The sequence below is a fragment of the Stegostoma tigrinum genome, chromosome 16 (assembly GCF_030684315.1).
Source record: "Stegostoma tigrinum isolate sSteTig4 chromosome 16, sSteTig4.hap1, whole genome shotgun sequence".
Taxonomy (NCBI): domain Eukaryota; kingdom Metazoa; phylum Chordata; class Chondrichthyes; order Orectolobiformes; family Stegostomatidae; genus Stegostoma; species Stegostoma tigrinum.
In genome coordinates this window covers 29,937,764-29,958,410 of record NC_081369.1, presented here as the reverse complement: position 1 = coordinate 29,958,410, position 20,647 = coordinate 29,937,764, and the positions used below count along the sequence as shown (strand labels likewise).

The 20,647-nt window shown below is 37.9% G+C and overlaps 1 protein-coding gene across 5 annotated transcripts in view; it reads left to right on the top strand.

The window, feature by feature from the left end:
- phkb (phosphorylase kinase, beta) overlaps nt 1–20,647 on the top strand; it is a 238,112-nt gene that overhangs the window by 166,607 nt on the left and 50,858 nt on the right. For all 5 annotated transcript variants that reach the window (XM_048546675.2, XM_048546671.2, XM_048546672.2 and 2 more), the window contains 9 exons: nt 772–827; nt 1,059–1,152; nt 7,574–7,657; nt 9,037–9,141; nt 11,843–11,925; nt 12,009–12,099; nt 16,583–16,644; nt 16,745–16,907; nt 18,369–18,450. In XM_048546675.2, coding sequence (XP_048402632.1) covers nt 772–827; nt 1,059–1,152; nt 7,574–7,657; nt 9,037–9,141; nt 11,843–11,925; nt 12,009–12,099; nt 16,583–16,644; nt 16,745–16,907; nt 18,369–18,450 — 820 coding nt within the window. The remainder of the gene's footprint in view (nt 1–771; nt 828–1,058; nt 1,153–7,573; nt 7,658–9,036; nt 9,142–11,842; nt 11,926–12,008; nt 12,100–16,582; nt 16,645–16,744; nt 16,908–18,368; nt 18,451–20,647) is intronic.

Here is a 20,647-nt window from a genome sequence, read left to right as displayed (position 1 = left end):
ACATTAGAGTTTGCACAGCAGTGGTTTAGTCAGCATTTTTTCTTCCCCTCCCCTCCAGCCAAATAAATGTCCAGATATGTACAAGTGATTTTCAAATAGTGCCTTTTTGTCCTGTGGATTTATTGAAACACTGCAAATATGAGCCAAAGAAATAGCCAGTTCTTCTTATTCTACATAATAATAAATAATTTTCGACAGGAGTGTGGATGGTCAAATAGTATCATTTGTTGGCTGCTTGTGTCTTTGCACAAACAATATTGTGCAGAGTATTATGTAAAGTATAATTGTAATCTTTTATTTTCAATTGTTTATCAACTAAGTTTCTTCAACATCTCTGAAATAATTTCTGTATGAAGCGTATTAAAATCCTAAAATGCTGCACCTTTATCTCTAACGCTGCAGTAAAATCTGCTGAATAATGCATAATATATCACAATTTTTTTTGCTTTGGACCATTAGATACAGTACCCTACCTTTTGATGTTTACTGGTAGTGTAGAAGAATGTATTTCATCAAGCAAGTAATGTATCATACTAAATAGCGTTGACAGTAAACCCCTTTGGGTACTTGTTAAATTAATTGGTTTTAGCTTTACAGTGTTACATGGCTTTCTCAGCAAAACTACATTGACTGCAAAGTAGACGTATCAGCAATAAGATGCATCAGTAGATTTTGCTCCCTTATACAAATTTTCCTTCTATTTCAAAGTTTATAGCATATTTTCATAATTTGCATTATATTTGACATTTATCCATTTTCATCATCTTTCAGGGTCTTGCAGAAAATGATGTCGTAGTTCATGTGGCCCTGATTGCAGAAAGCCAGCGGTATGTGATGCAGAGCCCATGAGGCAGACAGTTATAAGTTTGTGCCTCGCCTACAGTATTTATTTGTTCTTTTGCCAAGAGATTACATAGCTGACAAACTGAGAATATTAATTCAATTGTAACTTATATCTCAGCATTATTAAATTGGACAAAAAATTCAGACAATGAATTTTCCAAGATTTTTACTACCATGTGTTTTATTATTAAACACTGAGCATTCTGTGCTTGTAGCCTGCAAGTATTTCTCAACACATATGGAATACAGACGCAAACGCCCCAGCAAGTAGAACCAATACAAATATGGCCTCAACAAGAGCTTGCAAAGGTAAACAGTATAAAATACTAATTTTTGTAAAGCAGATTGCATTCAGACAGCTAATAGCTATTGGAGAACAGTGGAGATGTTCAGTTGTGTATGGATATGCAGTTGTTCTGCAATACAATTGAGACTCGACTTCTCGCTTGACCTCCTAAGAATCATGATAAATGACAGCTGTGTTCTGATTCAACAAAAGCAATAATTATCATTGGTATTAAATTGCTACGTTTTTAATGTTTGCTAAAGCTAATTTAAACAAATGCTGTGTATTTGTTTTCATTTCCAGACATTTAGCCTCGTATCTTTTTAAAGATATAGAAATTATGTGTTAAAGCAGTCTCCAATTTAAGCTGAATGCCAATGAGTTAATCTACATGAAAAAAGTAATTTCAGTTATGTACCACTGACTTAGATGACAGGGTTTGAAAAGCAAATTTTACCTATAACCTGTGATGAATAAGGTTTTGGTTTCAGTGTGGTGAAATCAAGACAGAGGAGCACAGTAGACAGTCCTCTTTCAACATGTGGACTTTACCAGTTTCAAACCTCCCCATCCCCGGCCTCATCCCATGATCAACCCTCCCTTTCATCCCTGTCTCCTTGATGTGACACAACCTGTACGTCTTCTCTCCCACCTATCCACTCCTACCAACTCACAGACCAACTCCCACCACTGCCTACTTACACTCACCTATCACTATCCTACCTACCTTCCCCAGCCCCACCCCTCCTCTTTGCAGAACACCTACGCTCGGTTCGCACCAAACAACTGCACCTCCCAGTCATGAACTGTTTCAACTCCCCCTCCCATTCCTCAGAAAACATGCCCATTGTAGGCCTCCTGCAGTGCCACAATGATGGCACCCGAAGGTTGCAGGAACTACACCTCATATTCCGATTGGGAGCCCTGCAGCCCAATGGTATAAATGTGGACTTCACAAGCTTCAAAATCTCCCCTCCCCCTACCGCATCCCAAAACCAGCCCAGCTCATCCCCGCCTTCCAAACCTGTCCTTCCTCCCACCTACCCCTTCCTCCCACCTCAAGCCCCACCTCCATCTCTTACCTACCGACCTCATCCCGCCCCCTTGACCCGTCCTTCCTCCCTGGACTGACCTATCTCCTCCCTAACTCCCCACCTATACTCACCTTTACTGGCTTCTCCCTGCTCTCTGACCTGTCTGTCTCCTCTCCATCTATCTGTTCCTTTATCCATCTTCTATCCACCTCCCCCTCTCTCCCTATTTATTTCAGAGCCCCATTCCCCTCCCCAATCTCTGAAGAAGGGTCTAGGCCAGAAACATCAGCTTTCCTGCTCCTCTGATGCTGCTTGGCCTGTTCATCCAGCTCTGCACCTTGTTATCTCAGATTCTCCAGCATCTGCAGTTCCTATTATGTCTGCTGTATTGATTTGTTTCTTTATTGTCCTGTTGATCTGGTTCTCTTTGTTGAACAAAGTGAGTTTCAGAATCTTGTTGCTAGGCTGTGCTTATTGTGAATGTCACCACTAGATGCTCCTTCACAGTCTAATGTCATGGAAGCAATGGACAGAAATGGTGCTGCTGGAAATGTGAATAATAGGGCTTACCCTTCCTGAGACACAGATGGCAGCATCTAGAGAGGGCAGACAGTCCTACCCCCACAGGATTGAGGAACCTTGGAATGAATGTATACAGCTTCTGAAAGTGGCAGAACAGGTTGTTAAAGTGTTTGAAGTGTCAAATGGAATACTGTCCTTTATAAGTCAAGGTATAATATTTAAAAGTGAGATGGCTCTACTACAGTTATGTAAAATAATAATTAGACTATAACTTGAGCACTGCTTCTGATTCTTGTAACAATGTTGCAGAAAGAATGTAATTACATTGGAGAGGCCTGGAGGGAATTATGTGGATTTTGTCAGAATTGGAAAATCGAAACTATGAGAAAAGTTTGGATAGGTTGAGGTTTTTATTTCCTCGCAACAGAGGAGTTTTAAGGGGGCATTTGATTGAGGTATACAAAGTTGAGAGAGTCCTGGATAGTCTGAGTGAAAAAGATCTGTTTTGTTCATTTGAAGAAGGGTCCGTGGTGAGGGGCGTAGACTTCAAGTGGTTGGTAAAAGGAGTGGAACACAAGAACTAGGAGCAGGAGTAGGCAATTCAGCCTGCTACACTATGTAATATGATCATGGCTCATGTCATCTCAGGCTGAACTCCACCTACAAGTTCACTGCCAACACCATCATGGTGGGACAGATGTCTAACAATGACGAGACAAAATATAGAAAGGAGATACAGGGCTTGGTGACGTGATGCAATGAAAACAGTCTCTCTCTCAACGTTGGAAAAACTAAAGAACTGATTGTTGTGTTCAGACAGAAAGTAGAACACGCCCCCAGCAACATCAATGGAACTGAGGTTGAGAGGGTGGAGGGTGTCAAGTTCCTCGGAGTGATGACAACTAATAACCTAACCTGGACTTCCCATGTAGATGTGACAGTCAGGAAGACACAACAGCACCTCTTCTCCCTCAGGTACCTCAGGATATTTGGCACATCCATGAGGACCTCAACCAACTTCAACAGATATACCATTGAAAGCATACTGTCCGGGCCCATAATGGCCTGGTATGGCAACTGCTGTGTCGAGGACTGTAAAAAAAACTACAGAAGGTGATGTGTACAGCCCAGACTATCACGGAAGCCAACTTTCCGTCCGTGGATTCTATTTACATGGCTCGCTGCCGCAGAAAGGCTGCCAATATCAGCAAAGACCTGTTGTACCCCGGTAATGACCTCCCACAACGTCTTCAGTCAGGCAGAAGATGCAGAAGCCTGAACACACGCATGAGCAGGTTCAGGAACAGATTCTTCCCAGCTGTTATTAGACTGCTGAGTGGCCTCTGTAGCCTCAAATAATGATTGATCTTGCTCACGGGATCTTGCTTAGCGCACGGCCTGTGCTGTGTAACCTGTATGTCTCCGTCTAAGTCATTTTGATCTGTATGTCTTTGCTTACTATGATCTGCCTGTACTGGTCATAAACAAAGCTTTTCATCGTACTTTGGTACTCATGACAATAAATCAATCATTCAATCAAACTTTCCTGCCACTCTCCATAACCCTTTAACCCATGGCTAATTAATAATCTGTCTCCCTATCAAATGTATTCAATGTACCAGCATCCACTGGATTGTGGGGTAGTGAATTCCAGAGATTCATGAACCTTTGAGAAAAGGAATGACTCTTCAGTTCAGTTTTAAATCTGCCACTCCCTAGCATGAAACTATGATTTCTCATCCCCGATTGCTGTATGTCCTCTCTACAGCTTCTTTGGCATCTTAAATACCCTCATTAGATGTCCTCTCATCCTTCTGAACTCTAGCAAGTATTGGCTTAAACTGCTCAATCTGCCCTCAAAAGATACGTCTTTCATCTCTGGAATTAATCAAGCAAACTTTCTCTGAACTGCCTCCATGCAATTACATCCTTCCATTCATTTGATGGAAGATGAGGAAAGATTTTCTCCACCCAAAGGGTGGGTGGGATCTACAACTCTGCATGAAGGAGCATTATAGGCAAAAAGCCTCAACTCATTCAAAAGTTGCCTTGATATGTACCTGAAGTTCTGTAACCTCCAGGGATATGATCCAAGTGCTGATTAATGGATTAGTATGAATGGCATAGTTTTCAGTAGGTGTACAGGTGTCAAGGACAGATTGGCTTCATCTGTGCTGTAAAGTAACTACATTTTCTTAAGTGTTCCAAGTATCTGAAGAGCAAAAGTATGCAGTGATGGTAGGAGAATGGCAGTATGTGAATTGTTCCTTAGGAGGGCCAGCATAAGCACAATGGGTTCAATGGTCTGTTCTTTTCTGTTATATTCTGTGAAGGACTAAAGCAAAGGACTGTTCGTGGGGATGGCAAAAGAAGTTTAAAAGCAAGAAGGATGATGATGAAAGACATAGTACTAAGGCTAGTGAAGAAACAAACAGTGGGTTTAGAGAAGATATGAGTGATAATAACAGAATCTGCTGTCTGGGTAAATGAAAGCAAAGTTTATGATCTATAATTATTGAATTTATTTCAGAGTCCAGAAATTTGTAAAGTACCTAATCAAATGAAGAGATGTTATTCCTCAAACCTTTACATTGTGCTTCAATAGCTAAGACCATAGAGGTCAGATTGGCAATGGGACACAAATAATGATGCCAGGATACTGAAAGCTGAGTGGTACACAAGGGGCCACCTAATTGGCCTCCATTGTAGAGAAAAATATGTCAAAAACAGTAAATGCAGTATCCTTTATTGAAGAAGATATGATTAGTTTTCTGTTTCACCTGGAAGGAATGTTTAAAACACTGGTCAGTGGGAAGGGAGGAGGAAAGAGGCTGCTGTTGCATCTCCTGTGTTTGCATGGGTAGGGTGCTATTTTGAGAGATGATGAAGGTCTGGATCAGATTGTCACAAAGTGGGCAGTCACTTAGGAATACTGAAAGAAAAGGTGGGGAATATGTGGTTGCAGTCACCTTGTGTTGGAGATTGTGGAGGGTATCCGCTGAATGTGGAGGCTGAAGACAAGGTGAACCTTATTCCTGGTTCTGAAAGGGAAGGTAAAAGATGAGAGCACAAATGCAAGAATAAGAGTGAGCAGTCAGGGACCCTGTCAATCTCTGAAGGGGTAGTCTTTTTGAGGAAACATGAAGCTGCATCAGAGGTACTGGTACAGAAGTTAGGCTTTTCACAACACAGAGAAACTAGGAAAATGGGATAAAGTTCCTACAGGAAGCAGGGTTGTGAAGAGGTTATAACCTCTCCAACCCTCTTGGTGTGCTAACCTTACCATAATTCGCTGTCTATGATTTGAAAACCACCTGGTGACCCTTCCACACCAAATCATGACTAGCCTAAGATCTGCTGACTACAAACAATCATAGAGTGCATCCTGCTACAATCCAATGCCTTCATTTAATCTGACACAACATAAATCTTCAGGTCAACTACTGATCCAAGGGACGCCATTTACTCGATATTCAGACCAATCTCTGATACCCGTACCCACTTCAGTGCCTCCTGTCCTCCAGCACTATCACACCATTCACACGCTCTGCACAATTATCGTCAATCTCCTTCACCCTTTGATTTCTCCTTCCGCTCCTCGCTGGTCCCCATGTTCTTGATCACGGGCCTTCGTTCCTGACCTATCTGGTCTTGCTGGCCATAAACAGAGAAAAAATGTCAGATGTGGTCTTGCTGTTACATTTACTTTCTCTGAGGTAGATTTTATTATTCTTAAAAGCCTCTTGATGGGAGATTCAAATTAAGGCAATCACTCTTAACTTTCAGTTAAATTTGAAACAAACACAGGGAATAGTGGAGAATGCATCTGGCAGCATCTGCGGAGAGAGAAAGAGATCTATATTACTTAGCTTTTACTTAGTAGATTGATCTCCAGGTCACCTTATGAAGAAATATTGGGCAAACTGGCTAGCTTTCTCTCTTGAGTAAAGAGTCACTGATTTGAGTATACAAGATCCTGAATAGTCTTGACAATATATTTGTGGGAATTATTTTTTGTCGTGTGAATGAATCCAGAACTCAGAGGCACTACTTTAAAGTTATGGGTCACCCTTTTAGGACAGATACAAAGAGAATTTTTCTCTGGAGGGTTTTGCAACTTTGAAACTTTGCCTTACAAGGTGGTGGAGGCGAGGCTGTTAAATATTTTTAAAGCAGAAGTAGGTCAATTTTTAGTAATTAGAGAATCTAAGCTTATCAGGGTAGATGGGCATGTGAAATTTGAAACACAAACTCTATTCAGATCATGGAGCAGGTTTGAGAGGCCGAATGGCATGCTCTGATTGTGTGCGTGTGTGTGAGTGTGTGTGTGTGTGTGTACATTGAAGGAAAGATGGTGTGTAATCCTGATCCAATACCCACAGCTCCTCCACAATATTCATGCTCCATATCACTCAGCTGTATTCCTTTTCAAACCCTCTCTCCATCCCCAGTTCCCAACAACCAATCCTCCCCCACCACTGGACCCAATATCTCCCAACCACTCGAACTCCACTCAACTTTTCACTCAAAGAAAACAGTCCAAGTTTTTCCAGCCTCTCTTCATAGTTAAAGTGAATCACCTTTGCACCCTGTCTGGTAGATTCAGATCCTTCCTCATGTTTGTTCTGATGAGTGCAAGTTGAAGTTTAGGCAACATATCTCTCTTTGCATGAATATTCAAATTCTGTACTCCAAAGGAATCATCTTTAACCTAGTTTGTAGTTTAATGTTATAACGGCATTTCTAATTTTATTAGCATCAATTATAGGTTAGTAGGTTTAAATATTCTTAGAATTAAACGTAGTTACTTTGCAGCAAAAATGTTTATTTTTGTACTTGAGGCATAATACTAGAGATGCATCCATTTTCATAAAGACTGTACTTGCAGGCCTATCTCTACCTCGGTGTTAACAAAAAGCTTAAATTGTCTGGAAGACCAAACAGACCTATTGGATGCATTGGAACATCAAAGGTCAGTGTTTCAACATATTGGAGAAAATTAAATAAATTAGCTGTTTCCTTTATTGTGATAACATTCAAAATTTAATAATATAAGGCATTTGTTCTAAAATACTGTGAAAGCTTATTATGCAGTAGTAAATCTCATGTGGCATTCCAGAATTTGGATAAACCTTGGCTATAATAGCAAGGAATAATTTGCCTAGGGAACAGTAACATTTATAACATTTATTTTTGTCATAATTTTCAAAACATTCAACGCTACTTCATGCTTAACAATTGTGAACATAACGTAGTTACATACAACATTAGAACATAGAACATTACAGCACAGTACAGGCCCTTCGGCCCTCGATGTTGTGCTGACCTGTCATACCAATCTGAAGCCCATCTAACCTACACTATTTCGTGTATGTCCATATGCTTATCCAATGACGACTTAAATGTACCTAAAGTTGGCGAATCTACTACCATTGCAGGCAAAGCGTTCCATTCCCTTACTACACTCTGAGTAAAGAAACTACCTCTGACATCTGTCCTATATCTTTCACCCCTCAATTTAAAGCTACGCCCCCTCGTGCTCACCGTCACCATCCTAGGAAAAAGGCTCTCCCCATCCACCCTATCTAACCCTCTGATTATTTTATATGTTTCAATTAAGTCACCTCTCAACCTACTTTTCTCTAATGAAAACAACCTCAAGTCCCTCAGCCTTTCCTCGTAAGACCTTCCCTCTATACCAGGCAACATCCTAGTAAATCTCCTCTGCACCCTTTCCAAAGCTTCCACATCCTTCTTATAATGCGGTGACCAGAACTGTACACAATACTCCAAGTGTGGCCGCACCAGAGTTTTGTACAGCTTCACCATAACCTCTTGGTTCCGGAACTCGATCCCTCTATTAATAAAAGCTAAAACACTGTACATCTTCTTAACAGCCCTGTCAACCTTGGTGGCAACTTTCAAGGATCTGTGTACATGGACACCGAGATCTCTCTGCTCATCTACACTACTAAGAATCTTACCATTAGCCCTTAAAATGCATTCAGTTTTGGTTTCACTTTTCACAATATAATTCAATAGGTAAGAATTAAATAGTGTTCAAATTGCTTGAGGTAACTAAATAAGTATGACTGAAAGGTTTGTGTCTAAATAGAATTCACAATATCTTAATTTAAATGCAGCTGTAATAGGTTTATAAGTCTGGCGGTTGACCTGTGTCTATCACACCATGTTAATATGGTGATTAATGTCGGTGTGAATGTATCTAAGTACATAATTGTTTTATATCAGTGTCATGAATAAAAACATACTTATTCTCTATCTGCATGTAAAAAGTCTTTTTCCTCAGTAAATTCAGTTTTCAACCAAAAGTATCTCTTTTTCTTGCAGCTTTATAGAATTCTGGGAAAGACAGTTGTGTGCTATCCAATTGTGTTTGATTTGAGTGACTTTTACATGAGCCAAGACGTCATGCTGCTGATTGATGACATAAAGGTGAAACTAAGGAATGATAGAGTCTTGACCCAAGAAATTAATGTTAATAGAAATAAAATTTCAGGAAAGCAAACACTAATTCATTTTTAATAAAGCAATAGCTAAGTGGGATTAATTAAATAACACTAGTGTTCATGTATAAGCCTGAATGAACTGCTATATTTTGAGCAAAAGAAGTAGTATTAAATTTTATAAATGAATTTAAGTTTTGGTTATATTTTCAAGCTTTAAAGTGTTTATAACACCTATAATAAAATTAGTTCACACCTAAATAAAATCATTAAACAGCTCCCATTTTCATTTGTGTAACATCACCTTATTCCACTGACTTAGATGACAGCATGAAATTGACTTTTCCAAAAAAGTCATATCGTGATACTCCACCCATATTTATACATTGCAATGAGAACTGATTTGTTAATTTTTGAGGGCTTCCATCAATTGAAGATCCACGTATTTTACTAAACCGGTTTTGCAGAATTTTAATTTATTTTAAAATGTTATGACATTTTAAACATTGTGTATTTAATTTGTTTTGACTGATTTGGTATAACTTTGGGTGACGGTGATGGCCTTGTGGTGTTATCATTAAAACTATTAATTCAGAGACCCACATAAGGTCCTAGGGACTCAGGTTCAAATCCTGCAATGGAATTTGAATTCACCTAAAATCTTGATGTAATGATGGCCATAAAATCATTGCCAATTTTCACAAAAACCTGTCTGATTCACTAATGTCCCTTAAGGACGGAAACCACTATCTTTACCTGATAAAAACCGAAAGAACTGCAGATGCTGTAAATCAGGAACAAAAGTAAAGTTGCTGGAAAAGCTCAGCAGGTCTGGCAGCATCTATGAAGGAAAAAACAGAGTTAGACCTGCTGAGCTTTTCCAGCAACTTTGTTTTTGTACTATCTTTACCTGGTCTGGCCTACATGTGACTCCAGAACCACAGCAATGTGGTTGACTCTTAACTGCTCCCCAAAATGGTCTAACACGCCACTCAGTTGTAAGCTTCTCCAGAAAGTCAGCCAGCTAGTAATTTCTACATCTCAGGCATGATTTTTTTTTGTTTTAAAATGTTTGTGAAATTTATTAAATATAGTTTTGTGCCTCTTGTACAATTCTATGATTGAATATAAAAAAACTTAAGTAGAGTTGAAATGTTCAAAAATATAGCAGTCGATTCCAGGGATGAGGAACTTCAGCTACTTGGTAGATAAGAGCACCTGGAGTTGTTCTTCATAGAATAAGTTGAGAGGAGATTTGTTAAACATGTTCAAAACTGTGTGAGGTCTAGACATTGATAACAGAGAGGAACAGTTCCATTTCACCAAAAGGCTGAAAAGCAAATGACATAGGTTTAATGTGCTTGGTAAAAGAAGCAATAGCAGCAAAACAAAAAAATTTACCACATGAGTGGTTCTTTTCTAGAAGCCACCACTTAAGAATGTGATGTGGATGGATATGATCATGGCTTCCAAAAGCAGGTTTGTAGTAGGACCTAAACAGAGAAAATTGTAGAAAGAGAAAGGGCAGGGGAGTGGAATTAGCTGATTTGTCTCACTCTAAGTTGTCACCAACTTGACAGGCTGAATGGCCTCCTTCCCACTCTCACCATGTTGTTGTTCTGTGAATCTCTAGCTTTTCATAAGAAGTTATTCGTAATTTCAGTTATATTCTTGCATCTAACTCACTGAAACCAATAAGTGTTATTTTATTGTTCAGGCCAGAAAAATTCCAGGCTAAAACTTCAGCCTTCATTTCAGTGAAGTAATGTAGTTAGTATGAGTATTCATTGGCTATAAAATAGAAGTCATATTGGTTCCTGAGATAGTAGGAACTGCAGATGCTGGAGAATCCAAGACAACAAGGTGTAAAGCTGGATAAGCACAGCAAGCCAAGCAGCATCATAGGAGCAGGAAAGCTGTCGTTTCGGGCCTAGACCCTGAAATCTCAACTTTCCTGCTCCTCTGATGCTGCTTGGCTTGCTGTGTTCATTCGGCTCTACACCTTGTTGTCTGGTATTGGTTCCTGTTCTTCTTCCTTGTTACTATTCACTAATTCTACTCAAGAGCATATGTATGTGAATATTAGTTCAGAACAGGATTGAGTTCATCAGTGATTCCCTCCCTCACCACAGTAACATGACCTTCTAATTCTCACAATCTAAGGTTTCATAGCAAGAAGTAGCACTTGACCAAGATTGATTTATGCACTTATTCCATAATTCTTGTTAATCCTGTTGTAGTACTGTGATACCTATAGTTATCTTCCATGTTAACAATGTGTCACAGTCTGTGGCAAGATCTGTTATGCTCTGTGAATGGCTAGTTTCACTGTTCTCATGTTGCTGAAAGCTTGGATGAAAATGTGGCATTTATAACTTCGAAAATATCATTGTCTTTTTTATGTAAATTTATTTTCTGATTGTTTCCTTTATTTAAGTGGTAGTTGCATTGACCACCCAAAGCTTTTTGAGCTTCACAACTAGTTGGTTGTTCAACATCTCTCTAATTATGCTCTACCACTGTTTTATTAGGGTAAAATATGTAGTATTGGGCAACTCAGAACATGTGTTTAAAAGATATGATGGTTCACAGTATCAGGAATCATATTTCAATAAAATTGTATATAGATAATTGAGTTGACAATCTTTCCAATATTGTATTCTTTAGCATGTTGTTTCACTTGTTTACAGAATTTACTACAGTTTACTAAACAGTATTGGAAGATGAATCGGCGCCCTCTCTTCCTTGTGCTTATCCGTGAAGATAACATAAAGTAAGGGATAATTCTGTTACGAATAGTTTTCCTTATAGTTTCTTTCCCAAATATTAATCATTCTTCATGTTTTTGTTACTTAGAGGGAGTCGTCTCAATCCGATGTTGGACATGTTGGCAGCATTCAAAAATGGTATTATTGGAGGAGTGAAAGTTCACGTTGACAGACTTCAGGTACGTTTGTACAAATTTGTATCTTTTATTGGCTATGTATGGCATTAGTTAAGTTAATAAAACAAAAAATGTTATTAATCCAAATGTAATAAGAATTACTAGCCTGATAGTTTTTTGTTTGGCTGAACTTTGTAATATCTAAGAGCAGAAATCAACACAGCAGAGTGACATAAGATTGAGTCAGCCACCTAATTCTGTTCATATAGTGATCTAATTATTAAAGCCTTCATATTGCTTCCTTGGTTTGTAAGATGATTCACGTTATATTTCATTTATTGTGAAAACTGTGTCAACATAATATTCCAGTTATGCGATGTAGATGATTACTCGTGGAAAGAAATGCAATAAGAAATTATTTTCTTTCAATTGGGATTTTTTTCCTTATTAATGTGAAAACTAGTGAAAGTTCTCAACTAGTTAATTAAAATGGTAATGTTTAATGCATCAGTTTGTCAGAAGTTGTTCATGATTGGGTTAACGTCATGATTTCAAGTTTTGAATGTGACAGGTTAGCTTCTGAAGTGTTTTGACAGTGGTGTATCAGCTTATTTGATTTTGGACTGGAGGAAGGTTTACAGTGGTGTTTACTAGAGGTCTGTAGTGGGTCCATTGTGTTTCTTAATGTATATTAATGACTACGACTTGACAGAGTATCATTTCAAAATTGTGAATTACACAAAATTTGGAACTGTAATGAACTGTGAGGATGATAGTGATAGACCTCAAGAGGACAAATTGGTGAAATGGCTGGGCATTAAGGCAAGTGCAAAGTAATATAGTATGGTAGGAAAATTGAGGAGACATAATACAAATTAAAGACTACAATTCCATTGGAAACAAAGACACCCTGGAAGTACATGTGCACAAATCAGTGAAGATAGTTGGACAAGTTGAGAAAGTGGTCAGTAAAACATAATTGGTCATCGGCTTCATAAATACGACACATAGAGTACAGAAAGCATGGGACACTATTTTTATTGCAACAGTCTTTAAGACCTGGTTCTACAACTGCAATGGATGTTTCACATTTTTAGGAAGGAGGTAAAGACTTTAGTGACGTTTAAGAAAAGATTCATGAGAATGGTTTCAAGGATGAGAAACTTTAATTAAGTGAATAGATTAGAGAAGCTGAGCTTGTTCTTGGAAATGAGAAAATTGAAAGAAGGCTTAATATAAGAGGTTCAGAATCATGGGCGATCTTGGCAGACTTGGTCGAAAGAAACTTTTCCCATTGGCAGAAGACTTGAAAATGAGAGGACAATGTCTAAAAACAATTGGCAAAAGAACTACAGCAACTTGAGGAAAATTGTTTTTTGCAGCAAGGATCTGGAATACACTGACTGAGAATATGGTGGTAGGGGATTCAGTCATGTCCTTAAAGGGGAATTGGATAAGCACCCAAAACAAAAAAAATGCAGGACTACAGGGAAACGTTAAAGGGATAGGACAGCTAAAATGATCTTGCAGAGAGTTGGTACTAACTCAGTGGGTCAAATATCCTCCCTCTGTGCTGTAACAATTCTATGATTCTAATCAATGAGCTTTTGAATAGTGAATGGGTTAAGATGCCCACATTTTATTTTTCAAGGAAATCAACTACTTCCACGTAACATGTTTAGGGCTGTTGGCCAGTTTATATACACTGATAAAATGAGGGCATTTCTGGCTAGACAAGCATTTATTCCCCATTTTTATTAGCCATGAGAAGGTGGTGCTAAACCACCTTCTCATTGCACTCCTTGTCATGTGAGTCACTGTATTTCTTCCAGTGACAGTGAAGGACCAGTGATACTGTTCCAAGTCACGATATTGTAGCCTGAAAGGAAATTTTGCTGGACTAGAATTTGGCTAGAAGTAATACTAGCTTTAACATCTCAAGATGAGATCGGGCATTGATACTTTTTGATCACCGTCCATAATAGTTAAATGTTTCATTTCACTAACGACTTAACTTATATAGCACCACTTTGATTGTAGCTGTCCAAAGCATTTCACAGACGTATTGCAAAACTAAGCTTGATACTAAGCCACTGGAAGTATTAGAGCAACTGAGATATGCTTTAAGGAACAGGAGGCTAAGATATGCTTCGGCAGCTGAATGTATGGCAATTAAAATTCAGGTGTTCAAAAGGCCAGAATTGGTAGAGCACAGAAACCCAATCAGAAGGATTCTAATGTGAAATTACAGGAAAGGTGGATGCACTATTGAAAACCAGTAGGAAAAAGAAAAAATATTGGAGACAGGACAGTAGTTTTCAGGGACGTTGGGGTCAAATATCATAAATTGATGGGGAATGATGAAGTGAAAAGAGGAACCGATAACAATAGCAGCTGACATATAGGCCAGCAAAAGAGGTTACAAGGTAAGCAGTTTATGAGGAGAAGAGCCAAGGGGCCAAGGAAACAAGTTTCATGGATATGAATTTGAACACTAAGTTGTAAGATGGGAAAAGAACTGGAGCAAGTTATGATTTCATGACTAGGACAGGGAGTAACCTTATAGGAAACTTAGCCTGATGGACGAAGAGAAAGGAAGAAAACAGCATTGCAGCTGAATAAATAGTTTCAACCTTCCTGCCAAAGTTCATAAGCTTGTCACATTTGTTGGAGGTGACGCTGGAGGAGAAAAGAGAGAGGGATTTAATAATGCAATTCATAATGGAGAACAGAAGCAGTGGGTTGTCATTCCATTCCAGAATGTTATTGAACAGTGAGCAGAACCTGTTAAGCTTCATTACTATAGTAAGGCAGATTCTTGTTGAGGTGTTGGGATTGTTGCCTACCAGGAGAGCTGACAAGAGATTTTCAGTGCCTCTTTGACTCCTGAATCAGCAGGCATTCTCATTCAGGCATTTGTGAGGCCAATGTCAGGCCTTCCCTTGGAATCATGACCCTTTGGTGGAAGTATTGTCTGCTGAGAGCTACTGCCTAATCAGAGAATGGGGGCTCTTCCGCCCAGCAGTTCCACAGGGGAGGCCATGACTGCTCAGGCAGAACAGCTACACATATCAAACACTGAGTATCATCAGCCTCACCTCCCAGGCTGACCACACAGTTTCAGCTGCTGTGCACACTGCATGGTGGCAGGCACTGTGATATACCAGTGGCAGGGTGAGGCCCTTCAGTTGTCATTAATTGGTTTCATAAGGGTCTCAAAAAGTGAAAGGGCACATAGGACCACCATTCTGAACTTAATTCTGGAAAGATGGGGAAGGTGCCAGGATTCAGGTTCATGACCATCCACCCTAATTACATAGACAGAGGTTGCTGGAAAATTTCGGCAGGTCTGGCAGCTGAAATAACTCCATAGAAGCTGGTATCCCGTCACCAAGTCGAGCTTTATTTACACATGGAAAATCCTTGACACTGATCCAGCTCCCTGAGAGCCAGCTGTCAAAGTGAACAAGATGTCTGACACTCCTGTTCTTTCTGTCAGCCAAGGCTCCCTGACTGGACCAAATTAACTGCCCCAGTTGAGGAACTTACATTCTATGAGATCCACCTGACCTTGTTACAATCCACAGATGCCGCCGAGAAATCAGAGTTAATGTTTTGGTCCAGTGACCTTTCTTCAGAATGGTCTGAAGAAGGACCTGAAACTTTACTCTGATTTCTCTCCACAAATGCTGAAAGATCTGCTGACATTTTCCAGCAATTCCTATTTTTGTTTTTGATTTCCAGCATCCGTAGTTCTTTCAGTTTTTCAATCTAATTGCATACCCTCCCTGCTTCTAAACCCATCAACAGAGAGAGGTGAAAATTTCACGTGTAATGTTAGAAAAATGGCAACCAATTTGCATGTAGCAAGTTTATTCGGGAAGATCCTCTAATCTACAAATGTTCCTAATTTCAACTTTCTGATATACATAAACTTCCTATCACTACAATAATGAATTGTAATTCTTCAATCATATATCTCGTCAGAAAAGGTCAATGTATCTGACAGTTTTTCAAGATATTGATTCTGTATTAGAACCATATAAGTTTTCGAGTGAAATGTAGTTTCATTTAAAAAATAAACTACAGTGTGATTTTATCCAGCCGCAATGATCAAAGATTAAGCACTAAAGACAATGGCCTAGTATGGTATAAGATGCTGCAAAGTTACAATATATGAGTGGTCTCAGTTGTTTTCATTGGCTTCAATATGACTGAAGCTATATTAACATAGAAATGACCATAAGTTTGTAAATGTGTCAATATTTAATTTAAAGTATAAGAATTTGTACTTCGTTTGTTACTGCTGAATTTTAAGCTATTGATCGTCTGCACTGTTCAATGGTTTGCTCAAATTGTATGTATCAACTAATTTACAGAAAAATTAAATGCTACATTCTTTGTGTGATATGCCTTGATATGAATGAATATGTTTAATTTCATAACAAATAATAACATCATGCAAGCATAATGTTTACCTTATAAAAACAATGAATAATATTGCTACATTTTCTTTCGTTAACAGCTCTTTTTGTTTCTGTTGCAGACATTAATATCTGGTGCAGTCGTTGAACAGCTTGACTTCCTACGGATAAGTGAAGAGGAGGAGTATGGCCCAATTTAAATCCTTTTATTAAAGTAACATATTGTGTTTTTGTTTGAAAATGTCTTTCCTTAACAGAATTTATTTGAGAAATCTGTTTTGCAGAATTCCACAGTTTGTAAGTTTTGAGGAGCTGGAATGTCCGAAACATTCAAAAGTAAAGCGGCAGTCAAGTGTAGCAAATCCAATGGACAACAAACAACAACCTGAGATCAGTTTGCATGACTGGATGTTTGCCCCTACAATGGAAATTCTGGAAAAGCTGGCTGTATGGAAATAAATTATATTTAATACTGTACTAATCAAAGTTCATTGAATTATTTTTTACATAGTTATTTCCTTTCTTAAATAATGAGACAAAAACTGTACACAGTACTCCAAATGTGGTCTGTCAAATGCTGTGTATAACCATACCAAAACATTCTGTCTTTCATGTTCCATTCCTCTTGCAATAAACAACATTCCATTTGCCTTCATATTCAGTCTCTCAATTTAGTTAACACTTCTTTTTTCTGTCAAAGTGGACAAGTTCACATTATCCCTACAACAGCCAGATTTTTGCCTGTTTACCTAACCTATCTACATCCTTTCGCAGACAACTTATGTTCTCTTCACAACTTACTTTCTCACATATCTTTGTGCCAACAGCAAATGTAGCAACTATGTACTCAGTTTCCTCATCAAGTCATTGATATGTAACTGAAAATCCATGTACACTACGTTTCCTGGCTCCTTTTATTGACTGTTAGCTTCACATCTACAAAAAAACTGTTCAAAATTTGTGAAACACAATTTCCCTTTCACAAAAGCTTCAGAACATAAGCCATGTTAACTGCTTGATGGTGATATGATTTTCAAAAATGCTGCTCCCACTTTCTTAAAAGTGCATTCCAATATTTTAAGCTGATAAACTTAGGTTGGCTCTGTAGCCTGTAATTTCTTGTTTCTGTCTTCCCCTAAACCAGGTATGGCACATTTGCGATTATTTTCAAACCATCAGAACCTATTTTAGGAAATTTTGGAAGCTTGCAGTCAATTCTTTTCAGATTCAAAGATGTAGAACTAAGAAATTCACTCATCTTTAATCCTATTAGTTTACCTTATACTTCTTTTTTACTCTCTCATTTTGTTATGTTGGGTATTTGCTGCTACTACTGTGGACAACATATAGTCTGTAGTAATATCCTAAAACAAACATGAGATCATGTGTTTATTCTCCTTTACATTCAATGACTTGCACATCCTTCTCAATTGGTTTCTGTCACAGTATTGTTAAAATATCCAGCTTTCCTTGTTGGATAACAGGAAGCTCTATCGACACAAATCATTTAATATTAAATATTGTTATGTTTCTGAACACTAATATTTTTGCAGTTTTAATCTTAGTAACAAGGGAAATATTGATAACTTTAACTATTAACTTGATAAAGTAGTGAAATTTTAATTAATGGTGAAACACACTTTAAAATGCAGGGTGTACTCACTCAGCATCTTTTAAATGTTTGTGTTCATATTTGTTTCCATGCCTTTTCTGTGTAAACTCCAAGAAAGCATGTTAAAGATGCTGACATATTTGGATAATCAATTATGATGCAGTTTCATTCAGATTCTAGATTCAAAACCTGAAGTAAATTTCACTTCTTTTTTAAATTTTCAACAAAAACTGATATTGTTTACTGACCCACTGGAATTTTTTCTTTCATATTTCAATGAACGTGTGTTTATTTAGGATGACATCTCCCTTGTCAGCGAAGCTATACTCTTGAGTATTTTGCTGAAGCGAGAAGGGCCTAATTTCATTACAGCAGAAGGTGAGTTCATTACATCGTCTAAGAGAGATGAAAATTTTTGCTACATTGTAGTTTCCATTACTTAACAAATTAATACACATTAAAACAAATCTAAATCTTCACTCTTTTCTTAAGTTTAAGTATTAATGCTGAAACTGTAGGTAAAAACCCAACTACTGCAAGGACATTTGGCCTGCTGTGTTCATCCAGCTGTACACTTTGTTACTGCAAGGACTGCTTGGCTATCAGCTGGAGTGTTGACTTTTATTAGGAGCCATCTAGGAGTACTGGGAAAGAACTCATCGTGTGGCAGTACTAAAGAGACAGTATTCGGCCAGAGCCTGGAGGAAACATTGTTGGCAGGAAATCCAGTAAACACTTGAGAATGTTTTTTGAATGAGAAGCAGGATTCAAAACAAAATCAAAATTCAACCAGGTGGGCATTTTAAGTAGATGGAATGATCAGGAGCCAGGAAATTAATCCTTTTTATGGAAATTTTTAATTTAAGCTTCAATTACTGCAGCTTTCAAATTCTAAAAATGACAAATGCAGCACAATTCTGTAGTTTGAAACTGAGGAAGGCTACATATTTGCAGTCACTTCCATGAAAAGCAGTTTTTTTTAAACTTCCAGTCTCCATACCAGCTTTGTCTATAGTGTTGAAAAACATTATACTTGGAATCTTAAAGGCATTGTTCTGTCCAGTGAAACATATAAACATTATAAAGTGATTTGTTATTTCATTAAGCTTCCAGATATATACCACTCTAAAGCTGTTGATATTTTTATTGTTTTAGCAGGCAAATTGTAGATTTTATTCAATTTTTAAAAATGTATATCTCAAAAATCTGCTTAGTTGCATGATAATTTACTTAGTCTCTCTTGTTAGGTATTGCACAGATGTAATTCCTGCAGTTGGCACACATTTACATATGCCTGCAGAAGCAATTGGAATAAAATATTACTTTGAATAGACCCAGATAATGCTTCATTTAAATGTCCACTGTAATGACGCTCAGGCTTGCAGCAGGCAGCTTATAATAAGCATTCCTTTGTAAAACACAATGTTTGATACATACATGGAGACTCGACCCTCTCTTCCACAGGACACATAGACATCCAGACTGTACTTTTGGAAAATACTGTTGGGACACTGTGGCTCTGCTGAGTTGTATAAGTTATGTTTCTTCTTTCACTTTGATTTATATAGTGCTCCTAAAATAGAAAAATCTAGGTACTCACCAGATTAAAAAAAAGATAACAAGCCTTTAGTGGTAAGTTAAGAGAGGAAACTGAAGTTTGATCCTAGAGTAGGATTTTAAGGGAGACATAAAGAATACAGACTGAAATACATGATTTGAGAATGAGATACCTAAACACACTTTTCACTAATAGACCATCATCAGGATGCAAAAACTGTTGTGGTTCATATATGCCTCCATGTTGAAGAACTGTATAGTTTTCTAATTTACTCCTTGATATTTTGCTCTAACAGAAGGTTCGTGCACTACGGAAATAACAATGATACAGTTTTCTGAAAGCTCATACTGATTTGCAATTGTCTTACACTCAATTTCTAGTCGAATTTGTCAAAATATTGAATTCACACCAGTTGTCACGGTAAAGTCAGTAAAACACCCAGATACAAATCAGACAGCAAAATGAAGCACCAAAAGAATTTGACAAAATTTTTAGAAGTTTATTTTATAATGAACAGTAACATCAGGATTAAATTTTCTTTTGCATTGTGGTCAAATTCATTCTTGAAAATCACAGATGCTGGGATTTTTTTTTATCTTTTTCTGACCTTTGTAGTTTTTATGTTGTTTAGCTGTGAATGTCAATGAACAAAGAGCATCATTCTTTTGGTTTTGAAGTCTGCGATGCTGCTCAGTTGTAGAATTTAGGTTAAACTAGAGAATTGTAGCAATGCTGCAGCTTTTAATGTTTAAAATTCCTTTGACATACAGTTATCAGTCAAGACAACAAAATTAACATTCACAGATACAAAAGGGTGCATTATTAAAAAGACACATGTATAATTTGGAGCACAGTATGGGGTTATGCAATACAATTAGATACGTATCAGTGAGAGGTGAAACCTGATGCTGTTAAAACACAGTTCTGTTTCCAGAGCTTCGTTATTGTACAAAAGACCAGCAGGGAGGAAAAATTCAGAAAGAAAATCACTCTTGTTATTGTTATAGCAACAGTAGT